At 31.9% G+C, this 12057-nt stretch overlaps 1 protein-coding gene across 1 annotated transcript; it reads left to right on the forward strand.

Moving 5' to 3' along the window:
• Positions 7047-8219, forward strand: LOC109126857. The gene is made up of 4 exons (XM_019230743.1): positions 7047-7194; positions 7622-7746; positions 7836-7993; positions 8054-8219. The coding sequence occupies exons 1-4, from the start codon at positions 7047-7049 to the stop codon at positions 8217-8219; spliced, it is 597 nt and encodes a 198-aa protein (XP_019086288.1).

The following is a 12057-nucleotide window of genomic DNA, read 5'->3' on the forward strand; positions in this document are numbered from 1 at the left end:
TTTTTTTAACAAATAATAATACATAGTATATCAAACATAATTAAACATACTACGCATATGGTTCTTCGTGTTCTTGTTATCATCATCAGAAGACGATAAATTACACTGAAATTCATGTTCTGGATCTGCATCTCCGACATTGTAATCAAGGTTTGTTGGATTAGCTTTTTCTACCAAATAGTCGACTATGAGATCTTCAATTCTAGTCATCAATACATCATCATTTTTTCCTGTTTGCAACATAGTCGGTTATTTATTTTCATATTCTCCTGAAATGTTTCCCTTCGTATTTATTTTAGAACATTGAACCACTTCTACTTTGGTTTCTTTGTGTATAGATACATAATATAGCAAATTTGATCCGCATGAGATGATGTTTGCAAAATCACAATTTAGTATGGATAGTTAACTAACGTAACACATAAATTTCATTCGGTGTCTTTGCGGCTGGGGTTGAGTAGATATTTAGATCTTTGAACTAACGTAGGAGAGAGTGAAAATAAAGAATGAGAGATAGACGATATCAAAAGTAGAGAGGAGATAAAAATGATATATTGTTCGTTGATTAATTTCATTAAGAAAACACTAAAATGGGATATTTGTTTAAATACTCAGGTTCACACAAGATACTCATATACATATAATGATAATTTGGTACATAAGTGAGTCGAACCTCTAGTTTAACTAATGTTTTCTAGATAATTCATTTTATAGCCTCTTCTCAAATATCTTTACAATCATCATGGATGATTTTTCAAAAAATAATTATCAAAATTTTGCAAATGATAAAATATGTAGAATAATTACATGATGATTTGTAGGATCAGTAAAAAAGTATTCAAACTTTTAAGATATAGAAAACCGGCCATCTAATAAGGATAAATACACGAAATTAGAAAAGATGTGGGGCCTACTAAAAGATTGCACTCGGACGTTACACGGCTAATGGTATCGCGTGATTATTGAACTCGTTAGGGAGGAGTTATTAGTTTAATCCCAAAATTGCATTTTACTGAGTAAGTGTCAATTTGAAGAATGTAGGGTTAATACGTACAAATGTTCACTTTTCTTTCTTGAACATTTGTTACGGAATTTGGCCGCAATAGACCATAGTCGTAGAAATCAAAAGCCTTTCAAACCACTTTTTTGTTGTTTTTAGTATATTTTATAGTTTTGCTCTAGTTTTATATTTTAAATAAAACCACGTCTATTAAAATTTATTCAATTATAAACAAGACTCCATAAAAAAAAATAATAAAAAAATATGAAGTTAATCTAAAACTTGTTTTGAAAGTTGAAAATACTCTCTATTATAAAAGAACAAATAAAAATCTCTAAAACATCCTATATTATAAATGGAGAAACCATTAAAGTGGCAAAATATCACAATATTATCAAAAATCTGATTTCATCTTTACTGTGATGTAACTAACCCATCAATTTGCATGGAACAACATTGTATTTGGATTCTTAAGTTCTATATAATTCTACTTAGTCGAAAAAGTAATACCACATAATTATAAATCTTTATGTTAATATTATTCTCGGTTTTGTGTAATTGAATAGATTCAAGAATATGTACGATCGACAGTCCTCAGTCCCTGCTAATCTGTCAAACTCCTAACACACGTCAATCAAGGTCAGTCCAGTGACGATGAAGTATTGTGTACGTTTGATTCGTATATATATTACGTGATTCATTTTTTTATTGATTCGTATAGTGGGCGATGAAAGTGATTTATTGATCGATCGATTTGCAAATTACTTGCTGTTGGATCAATAAGCATGCATATTAGTATATTGAAGTAGTAAAGGTTAGAATGGTATAAATTTTCTGTTACATTCTATTGTTAAGATCGTATGGAAATTGATAAGCATGTTAAGAGTGTTAAATTTGTGTATGGTTGTAAAGGGATTTATAAATTCCATGAAAAATGAAAATGATTCGTACACATATGGAGTTCATTCGTATGAAGTATGAGGGAAGTTATAATGCAATTCATATAGCGGCGCTACACTCGATTATAGATTTTACGAACGATTCTACGATATACTCTCAAAACATACTTTTTGCTAAGAGATAAGGCATATTTGGTGGAAGCTTTGGTGTTTAGCAAATTGGATCGGACTCGATCTGATTGGATGCTTTCGGAGAGAATGGGACACTTTATTTGTAGAGAAGAGTATCTTGATCCGCAAGACATAGAGGGATTCTGCTAAAGATTCGAAAATATTCGGCCTTGTTCCAGAAAGAGAAAGATTCAAAAATAGCACGATATATTATACAAAATTTTGAATATCCACTCTAAGTTTACTCTATATTATATAAAAGTTATTCTATCTTATATAAAATTTACATTGGACATCTGTTACTTGCTTAGTTTTCTAAGTCCCAAGTTTTAATTAATTTTTGTTAACAATAATTCCAAAATTTAGTGGTTCGTAGCTTCTACCTAGGTTTCGTATTTGATAAAAAGAAAATTAATTGAGTTTATACTTGGAGAAAATAATTGATTAATGTAAAATACATATTCAAAACGTTTTGACTTTGTGTTCTGATTATTGACTTGGTTACACGACCAAGTGTTGAACATTACTTCAACATAATATTATTAAGACATTAAATAAAAACGCGGCTCTCTTATAGCTCTCTTGGATCCAAAATTGATGAATTCGGTTACTACTTTATTGGCATTGGGGATTGCTTTGTATTGTAATGTTTCAAACTTTGGTCTTTGCTCCTTTTTTGTATTTGCAATGGTTTTCTATTTTGAATGGATGAAGGCAAAGGTTTTGACAAAAAAAAGAAGTCAATTTCTACAGTTTTATATTTCTTTAATTATTATAAATCTATTCATCAAAATTATCTACAGAAAGTATACATGCACAAATGAAGAAAAAAATAACCTGTATTTCCAGTTTCCTCTTTTATATATTTCTATCTTTCTTTTGTTATCAATTAATTTTAATAGAAAGAAATCTCAGAAATAAGAGTCATCTATAAAGGGGTCAAGGGGATGTAATATGCACTCCCATTAGAGGGAAATATATTTCTAAGATATATTTTCCATTTTTCCTAGAAAATTATATTACATTAGAAATATAATTTTTTTATATTATTTGTTAGGTATAATATTTTTATTATTTGTTATTTATTTTTACTTTTCTAAATAAGTTAGATATTCATTATGAATAATCGGTGCAAAATACATAAAATATTCTTTATTTATTGATATTTTTTACATATTAATTAAAAATAATTAACGAACAATAGTCGTTATACTTGTTCGGTATTTAGTACAAAGTTACAAAAAATGTCATATTGTTTGGTAGTTTATGTAAAAACTTAAAAATATTGGGAAAAACATGAAGATTGTGAATTTTATTGGAGAGTCAAAGCAGAAATTTTTTAATTACTATCTTTCTAGAAATAAAATCAATATTTTTAATGTTATTTGCCCTTCTATATAAATTAGGCTCTTCCTCTTTGTTCCCTTCAGTCATTTTGAGATTGGGTTTTACATAAGATTAGACAATAGCTATGAGTTTAAGGAGTGGTGTTGAGGAAACCAAACGAGTCGTTGAACCAGTTGACGTTGACGTTGAGGAGTGTGGGGTTTGTCTCGAGCCATTGCCAAACAATGATGATGAACGAACTCTTGTTAAGCTTCGATGTCGCCACCAGTTTCATCTCGGTACGTATTTTGTTATCTTTTGTTTGCCAAAGAGCACCCAATTTTTTTTTGCATAGGATTAATCTCGTTTCAAGAAAAATAATCCATATTCGAATCCATTTTCATTTTATTTGTTTCTGTTTATTTAGATACATATTAGACTACATATAACACTACTCCTCTTCGGTTTTTGTGTGTGAAGACCACCAAAAATTAATTTTCAATGGAACTTCGTGTTTCAAAAATAAATCCATTTTCATCAGATCTGTTACTGCTGATTTCATTTTAATACATATATTTCGATTTGTTTGCAGATTCTTAATATTTGTTTTGTTTTCTATGGTTTTGTTGTGAATATATTCTTGAAGGAATTATTGTATGCAGACTCTTAGTTCCACGACTTGTATATTTGTTTTTCTGTCTCTCCCCACCTTGTTTGATGCATTTATTAACTCATACCTAGCATTACAATACTGGTTATTCTGATTATACAACACTAGATCTCTGAGACATCCTTGGTTGTCTATATATTTATTACGACCAAAATTGATGTCTATGTATTTATGTCGGCCAAAATTGTCCCAACATATATATGAGATTATTTAGCAAATTAGTATGATATATTGTTGCCTGAGAAAATTCATTAGGAACTTTTAAAATTATAACCCATCACTGCTAATAGTTTTGGTTTTTCTTATATAAGCTATGTTGTAACATGAATCAATTTATTCCTTGACATCTTTTCCTACAGATTGCATCGGCTCAGCGTTCAATTTTAAGAAGAGCATGGAATGTCCAAACTGTAGGCAGATTGAGAAAGGTCAATGGATGTTGCCAAAACCTGAAGAGCCTTCATTCCCCCAATTCACTTTGGATATTGTGCATGATGAAACTGGAGTTGATATACCTGACTCGGTAACAGATCTATACCTTAATTTTACCAAAAGTGTCTCGTATTATATTAGGTTTGGAATTTCATATTATTCAGTGATCAGTACTTAACATATTCATTTGTTCGTTCAGCCAACCATGATGAGGTCTGACAGTGTGTCGTCTTCTGTCGAGAGTTATATCGATAGAATCTTCTCCTACACTCCACCTATTAGCGTTGCATATGATCCGAACCCTGAACACCCTCCATTTGCTCCAAACCCTGTGTATCCTTCACTTGCTCCGAGCCAGCTGTACCCTCCATTAGCTCCGAGCCAGGTGTACCCTCCATATGCTCCTAGCCCTGTGTACCCTCCTCCATATGCTCCGAATCCTATGCACCGTCCCTATGCTCCGGACCAATCAGTCCGTCACAGTGGCAATGCGAGGCTTGACATATGGAGGCATGACCCTTCCTCGGACACGAGGATGCAGCGTCAGATAGAGCAACACTTATTCCTTATTGCTAATAGCGAAAATCGCTTACAAGCAATGATGTATGAGAATTATGGCACCGGAGGAACTGGGGGAGGCGGTGAAAACAGCGGTGGGGGAGGCGATGAAAGCAGCGATGGTGATGCGGCAGGAGGGACAGAAATGACGGAAGAGTAGCAACTGAAAATGATGGTGACAAAAGCAAGAAGTTGTGGCTCGAACATAATATGGTTTATGTGATCTATCATTTAAGACTTTCCTTCATTTAGTTTTTGTTTTGTTGCTTTTTCTTCCTCAAACTATCAAATTTCATGGTTTTTGTTTGTTTTGTTCTTGTTACATTTGGTTTTTGTTATGGACAACTTGGCATTGAATTTCTTGGTGCATCATAACAATATTTATGGCTTTTTATTTTATTTTATGCATAATATTAGACTAACCCAAATGTTTGTAAAGTTAAAAGAAAAAAAATTATTGTTTTAATAAAACGTTGGCAACCAAATACAAAACACAGTAAACGATTTTCAATGCGAATTTACCGATCTAGCAATAAAGACCATATCTTATATCATTCAAATTAACAAAAAAAATGAATAGAAAAAATAGATTTTGTTTCCCTTCAAACATAACGCAAAGAAATTATCGTAGAATATTTTAAAATACATTGATGTAAAAAATACGTTAATCGAAAGTATTAATTATGAAGGGGAAAAAAGTTTTTTTTAAAAAAATAGACAGAAAGATTTCAATTAATATTAAATAGAAATAAAATGAAATATGTGGATTCCATAATATTGATAAATAATATAGAAACAAATTTTAAAAGGAACTAAATCTCTTTTCATTATTTAATTTGTAGTTTGAATATTGACTCAAAATTAAAGTCTTAATAAATACTAAGTAATAAAAATTTATGACTAAGACTTATTAATTTTACTAATCCGCATAATTTTAATTTTATCTACCTGTGGATGTGAAAAATTTGACACATATTTTTTTTTTTGTCAACCACATATTAGTTAGAAGGAAACTCCAAGATCAGCAGCCCAAACTGGAAGAAAACAGTTCTCAAAGGAAGGTTCTATGATTAAAATTCTAAATGACCGAGCGAGGAAATCTAAACACACATTCTTTTATTCAAAGGTTGAGTAATATATCACCGTTTTTTTAATCACAATATATGCAGAAAATATGATAATCATATGTTAATTAATATGTATTGTATGATAATTTTAAAATTAGATCAAATTTAAGATGAGAATCATCAAATTTAACAAATATTCCTAATATAATTTAAAACAAATCATATGGTATAAATTGATATCTTAGTTTTTCAAATTTTGATCGGCTAACAATTATTATAAAAAAAATAATCTAGCATAAATTAGAGATAGAAAGTGAATTTTTTTTGGAAACTAATAATTTTGAAAAATATTTTATTAGTGGAATATTTAATTTAAAATTTTACCCTTTAACAATGACATTTGATGTCATTTTTTTAATCAAAAAAGTGTAAAACTATGGATACTCCTTCCTTAGAGTAGCACAACTGTCCAGATTTTTTTTTAACATTGATTTGTTTTAGTTATTTTAAGATATAATTACCTAACAATAGTAGTTCTATATATATAGTTGGGCCGAACTATTTTAAATATAGGCGCGAACTATCTTAAAAATCTGTTATGTATTGATATTTTTCCATATATGTTAGAAATTTGTTATAAATATAATTGGCGCATAATTTAAGATTGGGATCTAATTTACTATAAAATATTAAAATGATCATATTATTTTGGTAGTTTATGTAAAACTGTAGAAAGAACATAAGGATATTGTTAAGTTTGTAGGAGAGTCAAAGCAGAAGTCTTAACTATTTTACTAAAGAATATATATGAGAAGAAATTGCATCAACCAATATTTTCCCATCTATATAAATTAGACTCTTCCTCTCTGTTCCCTTCAGAGATTTTGGGATTAGGTTTGTTTACATAACGTTTAACTATAGCTATGAGTTTAGAGAGTGATGATAAGGAAACCAAACGAGTTGTTGAACCAGTTGACGTTGACGATTGTGTGGTTTTTCTAGAGCTATTGGCAAACCATGATGATGAACGAGGTCTTGTTAAGCTTCGTTGTCGCCATCTCTTTCATTTGGGTGAACATTTTGTTCATTTTTTAAAAAATAGGATTAATTAATCTCGTTTCAAGAAAAATAAATCCATTTTCAAATCTATTTTTCATCTTAATTTGTTCCCATTTGCTCACATGAGCTGACCATTTTGTTGTCAAAAAAAAAAAAATATATACATTTCTAGATTTGTTCCTAGATTCTTGCTATTTGCTTTTTTTTTTTTAATCGTTTAGTTGTGAATCCATTAACTCATATCTATTTACATTATAATATTAGTTTTAAAGATTATAAAATAGTCTTTGATAAATCCTTGATTATCTATAATATTTGTTGGCTATTTTTTTTTTCTTATGAATTTTTAAAATTGTAAATCATCCGCCAATAGTTTTGGATTTTCTTATAAGCTATTGGTTACATCTATCAATTTCTTGCTTGACATGTTTCCCTACAGATTGTATAGGGTCATATTTTAATTTTAAGACTAGCATGGAATTTCCATGCTGTAGACAAATAGAGAAAGGTCAATGGTTGTTGCCAAAACCTATTGAGGCTTCATTTCCATCATTTCCGGTCTCGGTAACAGATATATACCTTAATTTTATTAGGTTTGGAATTGACATTATTTAATGAGCACTTAACACATTGACGATTCATTTTTGGTTCAGCCAACCATGGTGTGGAGTGACGATGTGGTTTCTTCTGTTGAAAGTCATATCGCTACCAATCCACCTATGCATCGTCCATATGTTCCTATTCATCCTCCATTTGCTCCTATCCAGTCTCCATATGCTTCGAACGAAATCCCTCTCAACGACAACATGATGTTTAGGGATGAATCTTTCTTGGAGACGAGGATGTAGAAGAACACTTACCCACCATGAAGGTCCATGAGTGCTGCTATTGTATGTCGCTTACACGCAATGAAGTATGAGTATTATGGCATCACTGGAAGAACTGGTATTGGCGGTGAAAGCAGTGGTGGTAATGTGGTGGCCGAGGAAGTTGCAGCAGGGGAAGCGGCTGGAGGGGCAGAAATGATGGAAGAGTAGTAAGGGGAAATGATAGTGACAAAAGCAGAATGTTGTGGCTTCTTTTTATCTTCTTTTCATATAGACTTTGCTTCATTTAGTTTTTCTTTTTTCATGTCGCCTTTTGTTTATCAAACTATTAAATGTCATGGTCGTTTTTCTTGCTTCATTTTTTCTTTTTCTTTTTTAACAAACAAACCTCATATATTACATTATGGAAGATGATTTTTTCGAGAGAGAACCAATTAGGTACCGACAAACATAAATGGGAAAAACAGAAATCTCGTGTTCTTGCACATTTTGGAAGTTTATTGGCGTGGATATTATCATTTCGGGAAATAAATCTAATACTAAAATTAGCAAATCTGTCTCTGAAATGAATGAAGTCCTTCAATTCAAATGAAAAGGTCGACCAATCTTTGATATTAGACGTCATCGTGAGGAGGTCTGAGAAATCTGTAGCAACTAGAGTTATATCCAAGACCAAAGCCAATAAACACTTCATAGCCCAAACAAGGGTGTTTAACTCTGCATGTAAGGGAGATAGGCTTCTACGCGATCCTTTCAGCCCCATATGCAAGATTCTATTACTGATAGACGCAATCCAACCATTTTCGCTCCTATCCACCTATGTAGGGCAAGACCCATCGATAAAGCATACAATGGATTCTTGTGGGATTGGGGTCGAAAGTATTCCAGCTTCTACTAACGCTAGTAGTATGTCTCTAATGTTTAATTTTCTCCAAAATTCTTCTTCTTGGGTGGCTTTCTCTAAGGTATCTTGAGGAGGCTCGAAAATATTTTCAAAAACTTTTTTGAACATTCTCTTCCAAATATACCACTCACCCGGAACATTCTCAAATTTTTATCTAGTGCGCCAATATCCATACTACGCCATATAGATAATCGAGATTACTTTATAGTATATAAGAAAGAGCTTCATTTTTTTATTTTATTTTTGTTTTGGAGAAGTTGGCAGTGGATTTCTTTTGTGCAGTCACTAACTTTTATGGCCTGTTTTACTTTTTGTACATAATTAGACTAACATAAGTCGATATATAGTTACGTGTAAATAACAATAAACCACTAATAACAAAATACAAAAACATACAAAAAGTGTTTCGATAGAAATTTACGTATAAACAAAAACCATGCTTTACATCGATCATATATTTATTATACAAAAACTGAATAATACAAAATAAAATAGGGTTTCTTTTCAAACGCAATACAAAAAATATATCATCGTATATAATATTTTAAGATACATTGATCGCATCGTATATAAGAATTTACTTGATATTAAATAAATAAAAAACAAGTCATAAGAATTTCCAGAAATTGACAAATAAATGTAGAAACAACTTTAAAAAGGAAAAAAAATTGTTTAGAGATAAGCAATATTTAATTGAATATTGACTCAAATTAAAGTCTTAATAAAAAATCACTAGTAAATTTTTTTACAAAATGCGGTTGCAAGGAAAATATTATAAGCTGATAGATGATTCCGTTACAGAGCTGGAACAGTTGCATGAAATAGAAAGAATTGAAGAATATCATGCTTGCTTTGCGTTGATTAGTGACAAAGTGAAATTATCTGAAGATCACTTAGTTGAAATATAGATGGTCGGGCTGAGAAGTGATACTCATATGAATGTTAGAATGTTTCAACCTAAGTCTATTTAACAATGCTTATTGGTGGGAAGATTATATGAGAAAGCTCAAGCTTATGGAAAAGAGTTCAATATAAAGTGATTTTATCATCCAAACCAGAGCCTTCTCATAAAACAGTTCTTACTACTATGGAGGAACCTAAGGATACTACAGTTAAGCCTCACAAATCAGATTGTGGAGAATTGGAAGAAGCATAGGTGGAAAAGGTTGAATTAGAGGAAACCTAAGTTATAGCTTATACTTCTGCTAATGCGATTTCAGGAATCTCTGAATACCAATCGATGAGGGTGAAGGGTTCTTATGAAAAGCAAGTTTTGTATATACTCATTGACTCGTGTTCTACACACAACCTTATGGATCCCAACGCAGCTGAGAAGTTGAACTGTGTTTTAAAACCTGAAAGTATGGCTCGAGTTTCAGTAAGTGATGGGAGAATGTTGGGGGTTGATGCTATAACAGATAAGTTTCAATGAGAATTTAGAGGAACACCATTTCAGGCTGATCTTATGTTAATTCCCTTGGGTGGGTGTGATATAGTGTTAGGCGTTCAGTGGTTGGAGACATTGGGGCCAATAGCTTATGATATTGAGAAGTTAGTGATGCAGTTTCGTATTGGACAGAAAAAGGTTCTTCTTCAGGGTATTCGGAAAGGTTTTGTCAGAGACGTGAAGGTCATCAATCTTCATAAACTAACGGAAAGTCAAGTTCAACCTTCCTTGATAGGTGTTTATGAAGTTCATTTGGAGAAAGTGATGTTATTGTGCTCTTTGGCGGCAAGTTATGCCACAAAAGCAAATTCCAAGGAGGAATTAAGACCAAATGTGTCTCATCGTCGGAGTGAAATGTTTCCCTATATATTGTAAGGAACGGTTTCCACAATTGCAAGCTATGCGTGTATGGGAACCAGATGGGTTACAATGGGGCTGGCCAAGGCAATGTTACAATCATAATGAAATGTTTGAGCTGTCTAAGTTAATCGACTTTGTGCTAAAAGAAAATATAGGATCTAAGTCAATCATAATGTGTGATCAGATAGTCTCATATGTATTCGGGTTTTGATCAAAAGTTAGGGGTTGAGTTAGATCTGTCTTGTTGGAACTATAAGAAGCGAATAAATCCAGATTATATCCGCTTGAAGGGAATGTGTGAAGTGATTTTTCAGTGGGAAACTAGTAAGTGTGGTCAGAACCAAAGCAATGTGATTAACCAGGTGAGGCAAGCAAGTGAGAAGATACTCTCATAAATTTTTCCAGGGAATAAAGTAAATGAAAAATGGGCTAACGCAATGTATGAAGATTGCACACATATATGCTTGTTTGGTAGCTACAGTTGTTTTTCCACTTTGGAGAAAGAGGAAATTGAGCAAAGATAGGAGGTTTAAATATAAAACCGGCGCAATGCCTAACTAATTAATAAGTCATATAGGCTCTTTGTTTAGATACTTCAAAAAAAAAAGAGCTTTCGAGATTTGGTAAAAGAAAAGATATGGTTTATGTGGAAGGGGCTACATGTGAGTTACCTGAGGCATATATTGGTGGTTAAATATAAACAATGCCCACAAGCTTTCTGTTTGGAAACTTCAAAAACAGAGATTCAGATATGGTAAAAGAACTGGAAAAGAAATTTCCATGAACCTTGAGGTCAAGGTTCTCTAAGAAGGGAAGATTTGTTATAGGAAAATAAGAAGTAGGTGAGATGATGAACAATGATTGGCTGAGAGGTGAATGATGCGTTGGCATAAGTTCATTGGTTGAAGAAAGAAGAGAGCAAGAGCAAATTGTTGTTAAAGCAAATTATAAAGAAGCTCGAAGAACATTTGCAGGGATAACCCATTAAATTATTGTTAGTTGTTATCTTCTTCTTCTTAGTTCTTAAATTTGAGACTATGGTAGTGTACTCATTTTGCGGGAGTTGTTTATTCTATCTATACTCAAGCTTGTGAGATTTGGATTCTCGTTTCATGAACAACGATTCAATTTTTGTTTGATTTTTAAGTATTCAATTGAGTTGCAGTTTTACTATAACAAAAGAAATTGTACAGAGTTGGGATGGATGGTGCAGTCCCCTAAATAGAGGCCAGCTTTCTCCAATCTACTAGATGAGTTTGGTTTGCTTTGTGTTTACCTTCCCTTATTCTCGATATCTTAAGTTCTCGTTCTTGTAACATTTTGTAACTTTTAAACAG

This window comes from Camelina sativa, chromosome 10 (assembly GCF_000633955.1).
Source record: "Camelina sativa cultivar DH55 chromosome 10, Cs, whole genome shotgun sequence".
Classification (NCBI taxonomy): Eukaryota; Viridiplantae; Streptophyta; class Magnoliopsida; order Brassicales; family Brassicaceae; genus Camelina; species Camelina sativa.

Bases quoted from the DNA above. Each gene is read 5' to 3' on its own strand.
- LOC109126857 (XM_019230743.1), top strand. From the start codon at position 7,047: ATGAGTTTAGAGAGTGATGATAAGGAAACCAAACGAGTTGTTGAACCA. The intron at 7,747-7,835 runs GTAACAGATATA...TTTTTGGTTCAG, and splicing joins TTCCATCATTTCCGGTCTCG to CCAACCATGGTGTGGAGTGA. The intron at 7,994-8,053 runs GTTTAGGGATGA...CCCACCATGAAG, and splicing joins CCTCTCAACGACAACATGAT to GTCCATGAGTGCTGCTATTG.